Source organism: Bufo gargarizans, chromosome 10 (genome assembly GCF_014858855.1).
Source record: "Bufo gargarizans isolate SCDJY-AF-19 chromosome 10, ASM1485885v1, whole genome shotgun sequence".
Lineage (NCBI taxonomy): Eukaryota > Metazoa > Chordata > Amphibia > Anura > Bufonidae > Bufo > Bufo gargarizans.
The window spans coordinates 40,283,484-40,305,103 of record NC_058089.1 but is presented as its reverse complement, the minus strand read 5'-3'; the positions used below and the strand labels follow the sequence as shown (position 1 = coordinate 40,305,103).

At 43.1% G+C, this 21,620-nt stretch overlaps 1 protein-coding gene across 6 annotated transcripts in view; it reads right to left on the bottom strand.

The window, feature by feature from the left end:
- DPF2 (double PHD fingers 2) overlaps positions 1–21,620 on the bottom strand; it is a 42,322-nt gene that overhangs the window by 1,218 nt on the left and 19,484 nt on the right. For 3 of the 6 annotated variants that reach the window (XM_044269566.1, XM_044269570.1, XM_044269572.1), the window contains exons 6-11: positions 20,226–20,304; positions 8,923–8,964; positions 3,243–3,398; positions 2,599–2,727; positions 342–454; positions 48–129 (exon numbers count right to left, since the gene is read on the bottom strand). In XM_044269566.1, the coding sequence (XP_044125501.1) occupies positions 48–129; positions 342–454; positions 2,599–2,727; positions 3,243–3,398; positions 8,923–8,964; positions 20,226–20,304 (601 nt within the window). The remainder of the gene's footprint in view (positions 1–47; positions 130–341; positions 455–2,598; positions 2,728–3,242; positions 3,399–8,922; positions 8,965–20,225; positions 20,305–21,620) is intronic. The other 3 variants (XM_044269567.1, XM_044269568.1, XM_044269569.1) reach the window with 3 other exon arrangements.

The following is a 21,620-nucleotide window of genomic DNA, read 5'->3' as shown; positions in this document are numbered from 1 at the left end:
GCATTCAAGTATAGCAATGTCAAAAGGCAAACCTTTTGTGTACTTACCCTCGGGAGGCTCTGCCATAGGAGGTGACAGACAGTACATATGATATCCTCTATCGCAGTCATCACAGAACAGCAACTGGTCCTAAGAAAACAAAAGGCTCAGAACACTTCTAGGCCACGACGCATACACACAATAAAACAAGCATAAAAGAAAAGTTTCATTTCCTCCAGACAACTCTCTTTTAGAAAGCAGGTGAATCGCCTGATCTACAGTCTGGTCCACACAGAAGCTGGAGGAAGACGCTTTTTAAATAAAAGACAATGAAAATGTTGCGTAGCAAAGCATTTACTCACATCATTTTCCGAAGTCCCACAAATGTTGCAGCACTTGCACTCAATGCACTGCCAGCGGTACGTCTTCACTGCAGCCATCATCACCGGTGTAAACTGCAAACAGGAGGGGTGCCCTATGACCGCAAGAAAAATGGGGCTCAGAGTAGGGTCCAAAATATATATTTTTTTTTAAATGTGCAAACACTTCATTGGCTTGCAATTTTTGCCACAGTGTAGCTTGAGGACAGGCTTATATAATGGACCCAGGAGCAGATTAAGCCCTATAGCTAGTGACTATTCTTCAGTGATGGTAGCTCTTACTCAACCATGCAGAATGTTATACCACAATACAATAGAAAATAAAAATGTTATAAAAAGATGATGGCGACTATAGCAAGGGCTACATGGGGACCTGCCAGTCGCAGCTAATGATAGTGAATGCAGGTATGCCGAAATCCAGCAGTGTTGTATTTCTGCAGACTGTCAGGTCACGGCACTTTGCGGGTCACAAAGGGACCACATTTACTAGCATTAGGTGCGATCCAAGGTTGCCGTTTAACCCAAGACTTGGGGTACTCAAGAAATCCATCATACCCCATACAGGACAGGTTAACCCATCTATCATGAGGTCTCTGCTCTTCATAGAACAGTTGAGTGTTGCCCCATTTTTTCTGTACAAAAATAACCAAGCTCGAATGACATGAAAAATGACGCAATAGTCTCTCCACTAAACCAGTGCTCACAATTAGCAAAAAGTCCTTTAAGTAAAGTCTCTCACTCGCTATAAAAAAAAAAAAAAAAAGTTTAATCTTGCGGTGATCCACTCCAATATACCTCACCTAACAGCGACTGCAACAACGCTAGGCCTCTTGCACACGAACGTGCAGTGTTTTGCAAGAATAGGACATGATCTATAATTTTTGCGACGCCACAGAACGGAGCAACGGATGCGGACAGTACACGGATTGTTGTCCGCATCTTTTGTGGCCCCACTGAAGTGAATGGGTCCGCATCCGAGCCACAAAAAATGCAGCTCGGATGCGGAACCAAACCACAGTCGTGTGCAAGAGGCAATATTCTGTGCTTCAGATCACCTACATAGACTAATGTGAACGATAACACTCAGGTTGCCCGCAGCCACCACTAGAGGGAGACCAGGAGTTATCAGCATACCCTTTACATTACACTACTAAGCCCACTTTAGAATGGTCTGAAGGCAGCTAGAACATTATATATTTTTTTAACTAATGTCTATGCCTTAGATGTGGAGTTTAGATTTTTATTTTTTTTTTAAAAAGCACAACACAAAAGAACAAAAAATTGTGTTCTTAAGGATAGACATTCACTTTAAACCGGAACCTATTTACCTTCCCATGGAATGCATTAAAGTGTCCCTCCAGACATACTTTTCTGTCTGGTATGATTCTGGGTTTGGAGACATGCGAGCCGTCGTACATCGACCAGCGAGTATCTTGAACGTGTAGCACCCATGCACAACACACACTAGATGTCGTGTGGTTTCCTCACCAACAGTACTGCCCAGCATGCAACTGCTTCTCTCCATGTGCAATGACAGATCGGGCAGGAAAGTATGCCTCGAGGGATATTTAACACTGACCGCTACATGCAAATACTGTACATGTGCTGCGTACATCTAAAACAAATAACACAGATGGTGGCCATGCCATTACACAGTTTATTAACCCTAAACTGAGAAATAAATAGATCAACTCTATGACAGAAATGTTGAAATGATAAATGCGATGTCACCCATCCTTACAGCATTCTAGTTTGTTACATTCTCTTCCAGCGAGAGACAACTTTGGTTGCAAAACATTAACCCACACAGATTTCTTTTCATGCAGACTGCTCCGTCGGTTGCACTGAATTCACATTTATTTGCATAGTTATATTAGATTGCATTTCATTATAAAGTACAATGACATCTGGCATTTTTCAATAATTTAATCACAGTTACATGTTACTTTATTGCACCACAATTAAAGTGTCTCTAAAGTGTCAGCTAGCAACATGGAGAGGCAATAGAAGAAGCACTAACTGTTCTCTAATACTTTCATGGAGGGGGGGAAGAGGGAATGATGGGCTCCCAATATGTATTGGGAAGTGGGGAAGGCATGCATTTCGACTGAGATCAGTACATCTTCCCATTATGTAAACTTTAACAGTCATTCTATACCACCCAGGTTTCTTGGAAATCAGGTAGCGTTGAGCTCCCATACTGCTCATTGTATCACCCTCTTTACCCTGCCTCTCATACCCGAGCGACCGCAGTCTGAGCATGATACCAGCTCTTCTGGCTGGCTCGTTTTCTTGTTGATCTTCGAATCTCCAAGGCAAAAGTCACAGTAATTGTTGGGCAATGCAAGACCATCCGGGCCCTTCTTGGCTAAACAGGAATAATGAGAGAACAAAAGGAAGTATCAGTTTACATTTTCCACTACGAATTTCAGCAGTTGTGTACACTGGGCCTATTCTACCCGCCTGGAAAAGCCAAAACATACAAGTCAATCAGCACTTGTTTAATAAGCCTTTCACATGATCCGATGCAAAGTGAAAGGGGATCAGATGATCATTATTATTCACTTTGCATATTGTTAGCAGCACCTTCTCTGGTTTACAAAGGGAGATGTGCTGCCGACAAGCAAGGATTTGTGGTGCCGCATAGTAAATTTACACAGGCCAATTATTGAGGACGAGCGTTCATACGAGCGTTTGATGTGTACCAAAGATTGCGCCAGTCTTTGGGAACAAATAGCCCTTAGTCAAGTTAAACTCTGCAAGAAGATGAATGCGAGATTCTTATGAAGAGTATAAAAATGGCCAGATCAGTCAATGAGAGGCAAAGCAATACGTAAAATGAGCATAGAACATCTGAGAAATGGAACGATGGTGGATACATACTTGACTTACTCTTTTGCTCCTCCGGTCTATGCATAATGGGTGTGGGCGGCTGAGAGTCTTCTTTGTCCTCTGCTCCTGCCCCTTCTTCATCCACCAGATGGGAGTGTGCATAGTGATAGCTCAGACCGGGTCGGTTTTTGTAACGTTTTCCACAGACTGTGAGAAATAGAAATTAAGTAGTAGTAGTAGTGTTGGAGAGATGTGCAAGAAAGAAGAAGCAAACATCACAAGAAGGTGGTAGATTAAAAAGTCAGCAAAAAGTGAGAGGCAGCGAAACAGACTGCTGGATTTTCGAAACGGATCCAATAGTCAACTGGTTAATATGAAATAGCAAAGCTGTGAGTGGACTGGCAGAAAAGCTGAAGGTTATAATCTAGGACCATGATACCAAGGCAGGAGATGCACAAAAAAAACCTCTGTACAATATAGGTTTGTCTTTACTAATCATTGAAATGGGTATTGCAATGAAAGACGTTTATGGCATATCCTTAGAACTGGGGTGGGGAGAGGCGCTTAGTACTTCCATCTCCAAAGTATATAAAGGGTGATGAAAACACCCACGTGTCTCTTTCCAAACAGTCCATGGATGTGAGCAGCAGAATCTCCAATTAATCTAGTCTGGCTTCAGTGCAGAAAATGGACAAAAATAGCCATTTCTATGAGACTGAGAAAGTAGAAGATTGCGCACGAAAGGTATCTGTATTGTGCAGATCCGTGGGCTGCAGCCTGCAAAACAGACATGGTCGTGTGCATGTATAAAGTGATCAATTGTGCACGTTTCCGACAACCTGTATTTACCAAGCAAGAAAAAGTAGAAAACAAGGAGAGTAAACCACATGTACTGGCAGCGAAGAAAGTAAATGTGGAATATGAAACTGAGGATCAAAGTCAAAACCACTTTTGAGAGGCCAAAAGCAATAAAAAGAAACACGTGGATCAGCTCAATCCATACAGAGGACAAAACAGAGGAATAAAGCCAAAAGCTTCATCATGGACAAGACATAATAGGTCATGAGTGGTTGGAATTATATTAAAGACCTGTCACCATGAAACAAAGTGCAATCTGCAGGCACCGTGTTATAGAGCAGATTGATATATCGTTTGATATACTTCTAATACATATAAATCTCTGCTTTTTCTTATTTCATTGTTCACTTGGGAGGTGTGATCAAAGATTGACAGCCATCTCTGTATACACACTTACACAGCGAATGCTATCAGTCACTGATCACACCTCCCATGTGAACAATGAAATTAGAAAAAGCTGAGATTTATATGTATAAATTACAAGTTTTACTGAATCTCCAACTGAATCAAAACTATCAATCTGCTCAGCTCCTCCTGCTCTATTAAGCACTGCATTCTGTGGTCACAGATCTTTTTTAAGGGTACGTTCACACAGCAGATTTTGCAAAGGCACAATCTGCTGCAGTTTTTAGACCCTCTCACAGTTTAGCCCCATTGAATGAAGGTAAACTGTGATTGGACACCCAAACATGGCTTCCATCCAAATACCACGACAGAAAGGACATGCCCTTTCCTTGTACAGTTGTGTCTTTAAACTGCCATGGTGCAATCTGTAGCACAGCCGCCTACTGGAAAGAATGTAAGGCGAACACAACCCACGCCCACCACCGAAATTTTAGGCGGTATCTGAAACACCAGCAGCAAAGTCAGCTGTGTGAACATACCCTAAAAGGGCTATCCCACAGGTATTTATCACCTATTCTCAGGATGACGATGTCTATGACCATCACAGAAGTGAATGGAATGATGCACAGCCTTGCACATCACCACTCCATTCAGAGATAGGACTCGGGGACCCCTCGTTCTAAGGAAAGCTGTGTTTCCCAGCAATCCAACTCCTCCGTGATCCAATATTCACCACTTACTCCACTGATAGGTGATAAATGTTTTTCATGGGATAAACCATTTAACTCAGTTATAATATCAAAAGCAAACCCAAAATACCTGACACCTCATGACAATGACATCATCTCAATACAGTTAAGGCCTCATTCAAACGACTGTATTTTCGGTCTGTCTGATCCGCATTTTTTTTGCGGATTGCATGTGGATCCATTCATTTTTATGGGGCGGCAAAAAATGAGGGCAGCACAGGGATGTCATCTGAGTGCTGTCTGCATCCGTGTGGCAAATTATAGAACACGTTCTATTCCAGAGATGCCCAACCTGCTGCCTTCCAGCTGTTGTAAAACTACAACTCCCATCATGCAATGCTGTAGGCTGGGAGCTGTAGATTTGCAACAGCTGGAGGACCACAGGTTGGGCATCTGTCTATTTTGTGGACAGGAGTAGGCGTTTTGACAATGGGGCCTGCAGAAATTGTCTCTGTATCTGCATTTTGCGGAAATGTGGTTTGCTGACCGAAAAACAGACACAGCCGTATGAATGTAGCCTAATTCTGCATGACTAAAAACGTGCCCTTATTATAACTATAATTGCAGGAGAAAGCAATAAAATATAAAGCATATTGCTCTCTCTCAGGCGGCTGTGATAGAGCATAATAGTCGTCCAGTCCTGTCTAAGGCGCAGATCCAGTACCACCAAAATAAGGGAAAGATACAGGACCTTTTAGCTCAGGCATCCTCAAACTGCCGCCCTCCAGCTGTTGTAAAACTACAACTCCCACAATGCCCTGCTGTAGGCTGATACCTGTAGGCTGTTCGAGCATGCTGGGAGTTGTAGTTTTGCAACAGCTGGAGGGCCGCAGTTTGAGGATGCCTGTCTTAGCTGAACTGAACTAAATGGCTGCTTGCCCAGTAGAGAACATTGGCTGAATTGACTAAACTAAAGTGGCTCAATATGTGGCGAAAACTAGTGTGCATGCTGTGCGCCAGATCTGTGTATACAGTGGAAAATGTCTAGAAAACCGATGTGGCTAAAAGGCACCAAAACAGCAGCACTAAATATTAGGCTGATGTAAGCCAACCAAAAGGTGACGTAAAAAGGGAAAGGGCCTAAAGTGTGAGCCACCATAAGTGTAGCACATCTTGTGCCTGCCTCGTCTAGTTCTAAGCTGCCTAAATTTAAAAGGGACACTTCCATTAAAAAAAACGATTAACATCCAATACGAGAATACTCTAATGTAAGTCATGTATTGTACATGTACTTCCTGTTCTGGCTCTTAACTTCCTCCTTTTTTTGGACTTTTAGTACGGAAAACAGCATCACTTGACTTTCTTAGACCATTCAATTCGTCCATAGAGGGAAGGGTGCGGGTGCCTAAATTAGAGCATCACCCATTGCACTGATCAGTGCAGTGCTCTTCTGTGGGCATCTTTATCTAGGACTAGCAGGAGAACAATAGAGCTGTCAGACAGCTATCCAAAGTCTACACCTACTATTAATGAGGATGAAGGCTACTTTCACACTCGCGTTTTGGGCGGATCATGTATCTGCAAAAACGGATCCGTAACAATAATACAACAGCATGCATCTGTCACGAACGGATCCGTTTGTATTATATGTAACATAGCCAAGACAAATCAGTCATGAACTCCACTGAAAGTCAATGGGAGACTGATGCGTTTTCTATTGTGCCAGATAAAACGGATCCGTCCCCATTAACTTACATTGTGTGCATTGACGGATCCGTTTGGCTCAGTTTCGTCAAGCGGACAGCACAACGCTGCAGGCAGAGTTTTGGTGTCCGCCTCCAGAGTGGAATGGAGAATAATCGGAGGCAAACTGATGCATTCTGAGCGGATCCTTATCCATTCAAAATGCATTAGAGCAAAACTGATCCGTTTGGGACGCTTGTGAGAGCCCTGAACAGATCTCGCAAACGGAAAAGCAAAACGCTAGTGTGAAAGTAGCCTAACTTGTAATCCCTTGTAGTAAACTGACAAGGGATTACCTGTCTCTAAAGGAGTTTTACATGCTACCGAAGGACAATATTTTGTTTTAAATTTGCAATGGGTTCATACTACCTGCCAGAATGAAAAAGAAAAATGCTATAATAATACAAAAAGTTTACCCTTTCTAAGGGAAGTGTCCCTTTCAGGTCCCATGCACATGACCGTATCCGTTTTGCGGTCCGCAGATCACAGATCCGCAAAATACCAATGAGGTCAGTGTTGCATCTACATTTTTTTTACTTCAATGTGTGTGCATTTTGTGGACTAGTATAGGTGATGTTCTTCATATTATGAAACGGACATACAGAAGCAGAAAACACATGGTTCGAATAGGTCACTAAAATGCGGACCACAGACATGTTGAAGACAAGGGGTCTGCATCCATATTTTGCAGACCACAAAACGGATACAGTCATGTGTATGAGGCCTAAAACAGTAATAAATCTCCTCAATGACTTGTCACTAAAACTATTAAACCTCTGACATTTTATGAATAAAAGGCTATACCACTGGTCAACTTGTGTACATTTTACAACATGACCAAGGGCAATGAGCCTCAGCGGATGCTGAATGTGCTTCAATAGAGGTTTATCTGAACCAGAGTAATAAAATAATCCATAATGACGTGCGAGGCAAACATGCAATTTAATGTGTCAGTGTTCATGGGAACCGATTACTTTATTCCCACAAAACTTGTGGCTATTCATCAGCAGAGCTGGCTTTACCAGAAGCGGAAATCACAGTTAAGACTTTGGGTTTTTTCGAGAGCTTATACTGATGGTCTATCCTCAGGACAGATAATCATCATCGAACAGAGGGAGTCCAACTCCCGGCAAACCCCCTGATCAGCTGAGTGACGAGGACATGGAACTGACAGGAGCTCTACAGCCTCTTCCTAAGTCAGTGATGCCACATTCATCGGCCGCATGTACTAGGTGCAGCTCAGACCCAGACAGCCACATGCTTACAGTCTGTGGCAGTGCCAGAACCCAATCAAATACAGATTGCCTATCCTGAGGAAAGGTCGTCAATAATTTCCTACCAGAAAACTCCTTTAACTTTGAGTCAGACTATCACTGCAACCATAGAGAGTGCCTCTGATAGTGACTCAAGAGTATCACACATTATGGGCATCTTTATCTAGGCCCAATAAAGCTGTCATACTGTTATATCAATCCTACACCTACAATTATCATGAGATTACCCCCAAGATAACATATTCCCTCACATCAGCAGTAATGTGTGGGAAGATGAAGGATTAGATAACTATATAGGAGGTTTAATAATTAGTGTTAACTGCTACAGAAGGATAATAATTTGTATACAATAATCAATAGCACTGTACAGCTGAAATAAAAAACAAACCTCCAACTTTCTGATGGAAGTGCCCCTTTGAAAGGAGCCTATAATTATACGCTGGTGTATGGCAAAAGAAGATAAAAGGGAAATGCAGACTAGGCTTACAAAGCAGAATTGCACACACAGAGCGCCAAACTTCATATTTATCAGGGAGGTGGCAGGTTATTGTGCAGGAAACCCAAGAAAGATAGCAAGAACTTGGACCACAAAAGCATCAGCACAATAACCACCCCAAGGTTACAAGAAGTCAAGGTGCCAAGACAGAAGCATACTAATAAAATGGGGTATGAAAGACAGATGGGCACAAGTTTACAGACAGCACCATAATGGTGACTAGCATCGCTGAGAAGAGACAAAGCATGCTAAGCTGCAACGCCAAGGAAGATGGGCAGAGTGGGGAAGATGGCAAACTAGCGCCACAAGCGAGCAAGTTTAACTACCTCTTTCGGAGAATTTCGAAGTTTGCTTTAGTTTGTAACTGTCTGAAACAAGGAAAGAAAGAAATAGAGAGAAAAGGGTGAGTATGCTACCTACACAAAGAGCAGAAAGAGCAACTGAAGCAAAGATTTCTTTTTTAAAGGGGCACCAATTTAAAATATTAAAATATCAGTTGATGCGAGCAATGTGAAAACACTGCGATTCAAGAAAGAATAAATATGCAAATTCTCAACTCAGTGCAGTTTTTTTATTTTTAGTTCCTAAATAGGAATCCAAATGTTTGGGGATGAACAGATTATATATTGTTTTAAGCCAAAATCCAAGATGTGGCTAAGGCCCTAGGAAAGCATATAAAACCTTATTCACATATCAGTGTTCAGTCAGTGATTTCCATCAGTGACTGTGAGCCAAAAGCAGGATTGGAGCCTCCACAGACATAAGGTATAAGGGAAAGGGCTTCTCCTGTTCTGTGCTTAGAGCCACAAATCACTGACCGAACTCTGACGTGTAAAGAGGCCCAAGTCTGGAATCACACGAGCCAAACACGGGGTGTTTACAAAAGAGGAGAAGGTGTACAAGCGTTTCCTTCACACTTTTCCTTTTTACTCGGATCCACTTCTGGTTTGGCTGAAAATCTCACTTTTGGCTAAGAAAAAAACTTGCACCAAATATACATATTAAAGGGACTCTGTCACCACTTTCTAACCCCCACTTTTAAAACTATTGTTCTGTCCATGGAGCCCTTGTGATTACAATGGTGGTGTTATATGCGAAATCTGCTGGCTCGTTTTGATAAAAAACACTTTTATCTAAACCTGTCAATCATGTGGAGAAGGTGCCCAGGGCGTTTCTCCTGGTCTGAACATGCTGCCCGCCGCCGCCGTTGGTGCCCAGCTCCTCCTCTGATCCTTTCAGCGCCGCCTGAATGTGAAGAAATACGCCTCCGGCTCTCCTTCAGTCCCCCCTCCTTTTCTAAAATCTCGCGCGTGCGCACAGGCCTGTGCCTGATGCGCCCGTGCGGACTTTTCGATTCAGCCTCATTGAGCGAAATGCGCATGCGCACTTCGCTCAACCTCCCGATAACGCGAACACTGCCGCACGCGCGGGATCTTAGAAGAGAAGGAGGGGGGACTGAGGGAGAGCCGGAGGCGTATTTCTTCACATTCAGGCGGCGCTAATTCAAGGCAGAGGAGGACCTGGGCACCAACGGCGGCGGCGGCATGTTCAGACCAGGAGAAACGCCCTGGGCACCTTATCCACATGATTGACAGGTTAGATAAAAGTGTTTTTTTATCAAAACGAGCCAGCAGATTTCGCATATAACAACACCATTGTAATCACAAGGGCTCCATGGACAGAACAATAGTTTTAAAAGTGGGGGTTAGAAAGTGGTGACAGAGTCCCTTTAAGGGTCCATTCAGATGTCCGTAGTGCATTGCGGGTCTGCAATACATCCGGCCGGCACCACCATAGAACTGCCTATTCTTGTCCGCAATTGTGGACAAGAATAGGACATGTTCCATTTTTTTTCCGGAGCCGCAGACTGGAAGAACCGGGGTGCGCTCCGGAAATGCGAATGCGGAGAGCACATAGTGTGCTCTCCGCATCCATTCCGTCCCCATAGAGAGTTGGCACCCCTTCTGCAATTTGTGGAACGGATGCGGACCCTTTATACGGACAGAGAATGGAGCCTGGATTGTTGGGCTGATAACCACTAACAAGCGTTTTAAGGAACGCTCGTTAGCAGTGATCTGGCAGTGTAAGGGCCCTTGCACACAACTGTATGCCCTCTAAGACATACAGTCTGTTAGCGGACCATACAGTTATAGGTTATAATGATGCTGTGCAGGTTGGGCCAACCGCGGGGCTATTGTCCTGCACTCATAAAATCATATGAATTCAGGACAATAGCACCGCAGGCGGCCCGACGTCCACAGCATCATTGTAATCTATGATGCTGTGTGCTCCTGTGAGCACGATCAATGCCACTCCGGGACATATGGCCTGCTCACGGATCGTATGTCTCAAAGCATACGGTTGTGTGCAAGGGCCCTAATACTGCCGCCAATTACCAAATAAACGGGCATTTCAATCGGAATCTTTCAACAAGTTTACACAATCTGCTGTCGGCAAACAATAATTCAGTATGGAGACGAGCAATGCATTAGCAATCACTCTGCCCCATGCTGTGGAGGAGATCGCTGCATGTAATAGCAGTGGTCTCCTCCGCTGACGAGCAAGCGATTGCCGGGAAGGTACGCTTCCCTCTCAACAATCGTCTGCCTGATCGACTTATGTAATACAGCCCTAAGGCCCTTAAGAAAATCTGTCTGCCGCAGAAATGTAAAATCTAACCTGGATACAGCTGAGCTCATTGTTCTGCCAGTCAGACTCTTATTCCTAATGGGTGCTTAGCAGGGATTGCTTCTGGATCACATTTAGACATATAAATATGTTTGGGCACATCTACATATCCAAAACCAGGTAAACATAAAAAGTAAATGTATGATTCTATTACTCTCCTGATGTTTCCAAACTACAGAGATAACCATTTCAAGGATGATTTGTGAAGAAATTTACCTACAGTCACATTACATGAAGCTTTCAACACACATCTGAATCAATGACAAAAATATAACATGTTTATAGGAAAGAACAAACCTGCATGAAATGACAACTTGACTATACCTGTACCAAGTCCAAGGATTTCTTAAAGGGGTTGTGCAGGCTGTATATATTGAGTGAATCAGGTTCGGATTGCTGTAATACTAAGCCGAACTTGGCTTCATGTCTCATTAATAAAGCAGAGTTCAACTTTGTATGTTTATACAGTAATTCATGCAAATAAACAAAGTGACACATGATGCGAGACGTTATCTAATGAAACTTCGGATAGACCTCTGCGGAGGCCAGACATTTTACAGTAGGACTGAGCCCATATTCTTATGGTAGTTTTTAAAAGAATCAGGTTAGAGCAATCCGAACCCGATTCACTTAGATCTTCAGGGGTCCGACAACCGGCACCCTCGCCAATCAGCTGTTTTAAAGAGAGGGCAGCGCCCCATGTGAGCGCTATTTCCGCTTCATTACACTGCCTGTCATCTCAGAAGTGCAGTGTAATTAATCACTTGAATGGAACGAGTACTTGTAATTACATTACGCCTCCACTGAAAGGAAGACTACGCATAGTGTAATGAAGAGGAAGCAGCGCTCACATGGAGCGCAGTCTCCTCTTCAAACAGATGATCGGCGGGGTGCCTGGTGTCGGACCCCTGAGGATAGGTCAGCAAAATATACTGCCTTTACAACCTCTAATTCAATCTGAACCAAAACCACAGCAACACCGACTGTAAAGTGGCTGCGTGATTTTACCAGGAAACAGGAGCTGCACCCACAAAACTGGGCAGCCATTTGTACTAACTATGTGGTTTTGAGGGTGAAACAGCAGTTTTCTGGCAAAATAAATATCATGAGGCCACTTAAATCAACTTTAAAACTCAAAGTGGCTGCCGTTTGCTACCGTTTTCAGTAGTGGAGCAGCCATGTCAACGTTGGCCTATATGGCCTTACCCTCAAAGTGTTTCCAAATATTCAGCTTTTCATGTATTGATGGAAATAAGACCGTTCATGCATATCCATTTCTGCTTGAAAATCATGATGCAAGGATGCATTTGTATGCTTGAGCTCATGTTCAGTTGGGGATCCCAGTTTCCAGTCCTCACATTACCTTCCTGCTTGTAAAGTTAAAGGGAATCTGTCAGCGGTTTAAGGGCTCATGCACATGAATGTGTGTATTTTGCCGTCCGCAAAAAAAAAACTGAACCGCAAGAAATAAACAGATGACATCCGTGTGCATTTCGTACTTTGCAGAATAGAACAGCTAGCCCCTAATAGAACAATCCTATCCTCGATCATAATGCGGACAATAACAGGACATGTTCCATTATTTTGCGGAACGGACATACGGAAATGGAATGCACACGGAGTAACTTCCTTTTTTTTTTTGCGGACCCGTTGAAATGAATGGTTCTGTAAAAAACAAACCAAAAAGAAAAAAAAACGGAACGGACACGGAAAGAAAACACGTTTGTGTGCATGAGCCCTTATGCTGCCAGGACATACCGAGTCCCCATATTCATGAGCTCACGGCTCTCCCCGCCCACCTGCCTCTGATTGACAGCTTTTTGATCCATATGAATCAGCAGCAGGTGGGCGGGGAAAGCCAGGAGCTCATAAAAATGGGGGCTCGTTCAAATTATACGCTCAAGCTGTTTGGCACAAGACTTTAGTAAAATGGCTCACTAAAGAAAGAGACAGTATTTTGCCAAGGAGATCTGTCACTAGTTTATGGTGCCCTTAGGACACTATAAAACTGGTGACAGATTCCCTATAAAGGGGATTCCAGTCACATGCCTTTCATCCTTTACTGGTCACTAATGTGCAGGAAGCGGTGACCGCTGAGGCCAGAAACTGCCTGCAGTGGACAGCATGAAGGATAAATGTAGTATGGCAGGGAGCGGCGCAGCAGTGCAAGACATTTAAAGAGTTTTATTTATCCCTGTCCCCTTCATTTACACAGCCCCCTCTGACAATTTTTAAAAAATCTAGCCAAATTATAATCAAATAGTCAGGGATAACTGACACCTGTGCCAAAGGCCCCACCGGGGCCACACAGATGCCATGCGGAATAGCGCATGTGATGTATTCATATACATGCTGGGACGAATCAATTAGAACATTTCTGCACACTAAACTTGGGCTCTTAGCACATGGCTCTAAAGCAGAGCAATATATCCCACTAAATATAGTAATCATATTAATAGGGCCAACATATTGCTTGCTTCACCAATTGATGATTTTGATGCTTCGACTGGATCAATTCAGTGTAAAAGCTAAACTATACTCAGCCTTCCTTCCTAATACTTTAATTGTGTCCAGATTTTGTTGTTTGGATCCAACAGACTAGATGGTGCAGACACGCTGGGAAGGCATGTCACTGCTTCTCGTGTGACAGATTTTTATACAGCTGCATGCGGTAACACAGATGGTGCCCCCTGTTTCGCAGCTGTTGTATGTATGTCAGTTTCTGGATGTTTGAGCACAAACAGGAATTATTCTTTCAAAGTGGAGATACCTCACCTCATGCACCGTCCACGTCCTAGCAAACAACTGAGAAAATAAGAGAAACCGGATGCTGGTGTAAAACCAAACCCATGACCTGGAGGTCATACAAGGGAGGGAAGAGTTCATAGTGTCAGACTCCTTTATATATCATTTTTGCCTGGCCAAAAAAAACACCTAAAACTACTCTAAATGACATGTAATGAAATATACTTTATTTCCCCCCTAAAATGTAGATGTCTATCACGCTTTGGAATCTGTACCCTGCTGACATGTCAGCGATATACAGATTCCACTGTGGGGCGATGGACAGGCAGGAACACACTTGGCTGCGCCTGCCGGTGCCAACTCCGCTCTACTGAAGCCTGGTGTAGATGTGCCATGCCAGGCTTTAGTGGAACGGGCACAGGCAGGAGCAGCGATGTGCTAAACAGAGCTCCTACTTGTGCTCACACTATGAAAAGCCTTGCATAGCTCATAGACTATGGCACAACAATGCAAAAAAAAAAAACGAGCCAAAAAACAGCCAGAGCATGCTGCAATTTTCAAAAATGCATGTTTGTACTGCATTTCATTAACTGACTAAGGTTACTTTCACACTCGCGTTTGGTGCGGATCCGTCATAGATCTGCACAAACGCATCCGTTCAGATAATACAACCGCATGCATCCGTTCAGATCGGATCCGTTTTTTATTATCTTTAACATAGCCAAAATGGATCAATCTTGAACACCATTGAAAGTCAATAGGAGACTGATCCATTTTCTATTGTGCCAAATTGTGTCAGTGAAAACGGATCCGTCCCCATTGACTTACATTGTGTCAGGACGGATCCGTTTGGCTCAGTTTCGTAAGACGGATACCAAAGCACTGCAAGCAGCGTTTGGGTGTCCGCCTCCAGAGCAGAATGGAGACGGAACGGAGGCAAACTGATGCATTGTGATCGGATCCTTTTCCATTCAGAATGCATTAGGGCAAAACTAATCTGTTTTGCACCGCTTGTGAGAGCCCAGAACAGATCTCACAAACAGAAACAAAAACGCCAGTGTGAAAGTAGCCGTAGAGCCAACATCTGGAGACACCGTATTTTCACTGGGAAAAAAAAATAAAAATAAAAAACACTAAAAATAATCTGTGAAACCAGCATAATGGCTTCTTAGAATAACACATGACAGGGCGGCTAGATCTTAGGCTATGTTTACATCACATTTCATCTTTTGGTCTAATATACACATTTGTGTAACAAAAAAAATCTACAGATTCCTAAATTAATGCTAAAGGAATTCTCTAAGGCAGGTTTGCATAAACTAAAAAAAAAAAAAAAAAAAAAAACAACACACACATTTCCATTAAATACATATACACATAGGGGTCAATTGTTAAAGGGGGTATCCAACCCCCAAAATCCACCCCCCCCCCCCCCCAACACCTAATACCCAGGTCCCTCACACACATTGTTCTTATCTTGCTCCCTGGCACCCGCGTCCCTCCGGATGCTTGGAGCTGCATCTCCCCGTCGCACAGATAAAAACATCCGGTGGGGGGCACAGAGCATCAGCTTCCAGGTTTTTGCACACTTAGATGCCATGATCTCACTTGATCACGTCATCTAAAGCCTTTAATTACAGCGATCGGCATAATTGCCGGTCATGGTGATTAGCCGCAGGTCTCTGCTGTTTGAAACAGCAGAGATCTGTCGGCCATGGCGCCTGCTGCACTAGAGAGCGGGCGCCATGTATACACATTGCTCTAGCGCCGTACATGTACTGCAATGGTAGCAAACGGGTTAAAGGGAATCTGTCACCTCTTTTTATCCTATAGAGATGCGGACATGCACGGCTAGATCGCCGCTAGCATGTCCGCAATATACCTGTCCCATATCTCAGTGGTTTTATTGAGTGTAAAAAATTATAATGTGATGGCTAATGTAAAGTTACCTGTACAGAACAGGAAGTCTCAACATATTATTAGGCCTAGTATGAAAGTACCTAATTATAGGTATTTCCTTTAAATAGATAGGAACATGAAAAATTTAATAAATCAATCAGCAAAAAAAAAAACTAAAAGTAGCAATCATGAATATACCAACTGTATGGGAACAAACAATGGTTAAAGGGAATCTAATCACCATGTTTCTAGACTATTAAATGCAGTAATACACAAGTAGTACTGCAGAGAAGATGTGCAGATCACCAAATGATCATCAGGACAATGATTGGGAACACTGCTTCCCAATAACTGCCCTGTGTAAAGATGCCGCCGATGATCAAGCAAATGCTCATTCATAAAGTGAGGGCATCACTGGTGCAGAAACTTAAATAATCCTTTCTATACCGTACCGTGCTACCCAGAAACAATGCTTCTCTACAGGGACAAGCGGTCACAATTGCGGTCCCCATTTCCCGTACATGTAAATGCAGCTCTCACCTCCTCTGATGAGAACACAATTATCGGGAATGAACAGGGCATTTACCACTAATGAGCTGGTAAAGGGAACCTTGCTTTGGAAATGTAGGAAACAAACACTGAATATATACACACCATACACTGTATATTACCAATTTGTATGGGAAAAAAATATTTTTAGCACCTGAACACAATGGGGAAATTTTCTAAACTGTCTGTCCTCATGTCTTTGAGACTGATAGGTAGTGCATCAAACTGTCCACTTTCAATATAATACACTTGAATAAATTACTTAACTTGGGCACTAATGTGATTGCTTCCTATCATTCAAATAACAGGCAACATTAAAGGGCATCTGTCAGCAGCTCTGTACCTATGACACCGAGTGACCCGTTACATGTTCATATGGTTCCATGTTCATATGTGCCCGCATTGCTCAGAAAAATGTTTTAATCTATTCAAATGAGACTCTAGGAGCAACGGGGGCGTTGCCTTTACACCTAGAGACTATGCTCTCTCTGCACTCTGACAGAGCCGGGCAGCGTAAACGTGATCACGTCTGGCCCTGACTTCTCCTTAAAGGGGTTGTCTCACTTCAGCAATTAACATTTATCATGTAGAGAAAGTTACTAATGTATTTTTATCTATATTGCTTCCTTCGCTGGCTGGATTCATTTTTTATGGTTACAAGCACCCTGCAATTTATCAGAGGTGGCTGTGCTTGCACACTATAGAAAAAAGGACCAGTCTATGCGTGCTCCCATAGTCCCAGCCAACAGAGACTGCTGCTTTTTCCTAGTGTGCAAGCACGGCCACTACTGATGGATTGCATGGTGGTCATAACCAGGGAAACGAGCGGTGCATAATGTGATGGAAAAATGAATCCAGCCAGCAAAGCAATATGGATAACATTACATTAGTGACTTTTATTACCTTTCTCTACATGACAAACGCCACTTGCTGAAATGACAACCCCTTGAAAGAGTAACTAAACTTTTATACAAGTTGCTTTTAAACGCTTTACTAATGAATCATGTTGTTTGGCAACTTAAAAAAAAGGTACCCATAGTTCATGATAGTACTACTTCTTAAAATCCTTATTCCTGTACAGCGCTGGCTTGTCAGCACTGTAAGGATTTCTACTTCTGTGAAGAACGCTGCACAGGAGGGAGCACAGATCGCTGTCCTACAAGCTAATTCTGGCACAGCACATCAGTGCCCTGTACCGATGTGCTCTGCCAGGGTTTAGCTGACTCCTGCCTGTGCCCGCGCTCCTCTCAGCTCAGGGCTCTCTTACTGATGTGGTATCCAACCCTCTACAGATTTTAAAAAAAATCATGGCATGCTCATCAATCTCCATATGTACAAAGATATTCTCTCCTAGGAACATGCTCCTATAGGTTAATATCTCCATACACTTGAAATTTGACAGAGCCTGCCCACTACCCAGCAGTGCAGAGAGACTGTGTTGCTCTGTGCTAAAGGAACCATACAGGCTCCACGGGAGGATGCAATATAGTGTGGCGGAGCTCACCTGAATCACCACCAGCGGAAGCCCAGAAAAAACGCCAGGAACCAGGCGTGGACGAAAGCAACAAAAGAAGGTAATCCAGCTTCCAGGATGGCAGTAGTAAACGTGATAATCTTCATTTCATGGGTGCAGAATAAAATCCAACGTGTACATCTACGCGTTTCGGATTGTCAGGTTCTGATCCTTACTCATGACCAAGTAAGGTTCTGATCCTTACTTGGTCATGAGTAAGGATCAGAACCTGACAATCCGAAACGCGTAGATGTACACGTTGGATTTTATTCTGCACCCATGAAATGAAGATTATCACGTTTACTACTGCCATCCTGGAAGCTGGATTACCTTCTTTTGATACAGGCTCCACGAGAATGTGCAAAGGCAGCAAAGCTGCACAAGTTCCTTTGTAGTTTTTGCCTGCCTGAAATGCGTGATTTGAATGCGTTCCACCTACGTAGCAATCATACAAACTCAAGAGACCATTTTTAGATAATATTCAATAATCAAATTAGTTTCCTTTAATTACCAGATATAGCAAAAGCCAATAAGCAGAGCAGAGAAAATGGGAAGAAACAGCATCTGCAGATGTCTTTAGGATGTCTGGTACGTAAAGTGACCTTATTTCATTACCGAGTATATACTTACATTTACTTTCCAAGTAACTTCTGTTATATGACAGAGGCTACGTATGAGGTCAGTATTCTAAATGCTGCACAAAAAATTGCTTAATGTCTAAGGCTACTTTCACACTTGCGTTTGGTGCGGATCCGTTCAGATAATACAACCGTCTGCATCCGTTCAGAACGGATCCGTTTGTATTTTCTGTAACATAGCCAAAACGGATCCGTCTTGAGCACCATTGAAAGTAAATGAAGCACGGATCAGTTTTCTATTGTGCCATATTGTGTCAGTGAAAACGGATCCGTCCCCATTGACTTACATTGTGTGCCAGGACGGATGCGTTTGGATCAGTTTCGTCAGATGGACTCCAAAACGCTGTAAGCAGTGTTTTAGTGTCTGCCTCCAAAGCGTAATGGAGGTGGAACGGAGGAAAACAGCCAAACTGAAGCAATCCGAGAGGATCCTTATCTATTCAGAATGCATTAAGGGCAAAACTGATTCGTTTTGGACGCTTGTGAGAGCCCATAACAATTCTCACAAACGGATACCAAACCGCCAGTGTGAAAGTAGTATGTGTGTATAATAGAGATAGATAGAGAGATATACACACACACGTTACATGGACGGCCGTTGATTTAAATTATTTTATGTAATGCTATATTTCCCTTTGCACAGAGATAAGAGCTGATTACCGACGGTTTATCAATCCGGACAAGCAGTGATCAGCCTATCAAACCAGCAGCTGCAATTCAGAAAGGGACTGTACAGTTGAGACAACTAATAAAATCTGCAAAAGAAATTCATTTTCCTTTAGAAGGAAAAATATGATCCAACACTACAGTTATGCTTCATTCTTACTCCCAAGTGCCCCCTAATGTCGTTTTAGGAATAATGCTGCTCCAAAGTGACCTTTTAGGCTTCAGTACCATCTCCCTTGCTGAAACTAATTGTATAACCCACACACAATAATAGGAGCATATAAAAAACGTCTTAGGGCAATTTTACACAAGCATTTTTCAGTGTGGGAAATATGCTCTGTGTGACAGCAGTATTTCCCAGACTGAACACTGCTCCCGTAATATGACAATGATAATGCTGTGTGTTCCTGCCTGACCACGGCTGTACTGATGGCATTAAAGGGTTTATTCAGGTATTGATCATGATTAGGTCATCATTAGCTCAGTGGGTGTCCGAGGTCCTGGCAACCCCACCGATCAGCTGTTACAGGGAAGTGCCGCGCTCACCGTGACACGACTGCGCAGTTTAGTTGTACCCTTCGACACAGCCTTCCTAAAAAGGGTTAACTTGTCAGCTTACTTTTCACATTATAATTAGTTGACAAAACTAGTCTTGGAAAGTAAACAAAAAAAAAAAAAACAGGAGGGGGCTCCAAGGTAAAATGAATGTGCAAATTTAAAGTTCTCAAAAGTTAGGGCAACTTGATTTTACAGTTTAACTTTCATACAAGTGATACAGCTTTAGGAAATAAAGCTCAAAAGAGAATAAATGCAGAGAGAAAGCCCTATGAAAGCAGGTTTTCTATCAAATGAAGTCCTGAGTAATAAACAGCTAAAACCAACATAGGACAAAATTTAAAATATGCAAAAAAACACAGGAAATCAGACTCACTGTCACAGGCATATGGCTTATCCCGGTCGTCCAGAGCTGCAGCATCAAGCTTCTTCCTGGCGTTGCCCAAACCTTTTCCCTAAAAATGAAAAGATAAACTCCTTGCAGATAAGAACATGACAAAATATAATGTAACCATTAATAGTTTGCCAACCTCTAGCTATTATCTAAAGCTTCTTTCACACTGGGGTTTATCTTGTTCCGACAGGGGAACAGCCTGCTGGATCCGTACAACAGTGTACACCCGTGTGCTGCCGGAAGTCCGCCCGGCCACATTCACTATAATGGGGAGCGGCAAAGATCTGGCCGCAGCACGGCAAATATGCAGAGGTGGTCGGACAATTACTGCTGCATCCAACCGCCTCTCAGCATATTTGCCGTGCTGAGGCCAGATCTACACCGCTCCCCCATTATAATGAATGGGGCCAGGCAGACTTCCGGCAGCACACTGTAGTATTGATCTAGCAGGCTGTTCCACTGCCAGAACGAGTAAACGCCAGTGTGAAACAGGCCTAACAATAACCTAGGCGCTAGCTTTGAAATTTATTTATTTCTCAGATTCTTTTCCCTTGAAAGATACTGCATTAAAAATCCTATTTCCAATCTCTCCAGCATACATCAGCTCCATCTCCTCCGAGCTCTGAAGAAAATTAAGGTGCCGGGGAACACAGATTTCGAACATATGATTATGGGTAGGGGAGAGCCCATGAAGAAGATATCCTCCCACTTCTTAATAAACGTCGGTCTCCTAAGCATTTCATTAGGAGGGAGGAGGTTATATATTTTGGATGATTTGCATACACCCTTCACGGCGGCTAACCCCTAACGTGTCCAGATGTGTACGTCTCCAAGAGAATTATTATAAAAATGCTCACTAGATGGTATTATACACCGGAGAGATTACACAGGCTTTTTCCTACAACCTCGCCAGTTGTGCTGGAGATACCTCCATAGTACAGGCTCCTTCCTACACATTTGGTGGACGTGTCCCTTGATTGTCCCTTTTTGGACAAGTGTCTGTGAGACAGTGTCTAAGATTTGCCACGATAAAATATATGTCTCACACCTCAGGTCTGCCTTTTAGGTACGATTCCAGTAACCACTAATAACAGACAAGACGCACGGCTGCACAGCGCGCCTAATTGTCGCAACACACTGGAAAGATACGGCCACCCCGGCGATCTCACAATGGCTTCCCAAGTGTGATCAGGCCTACAGAATGGAACAATTGGCTCATTGGGAGTTGAACACCGCTTCTGTGTTTGAAGGGATATGGGGGAATTGGAAGAAATTCAGAGTACTCCGTTATATAACCTGCCTAAACATCATGTACTCTTAGTTTCTTTTAAAGAATCACTATTATCTGTACTCAGCGATATGTTGTTATCGTTCATT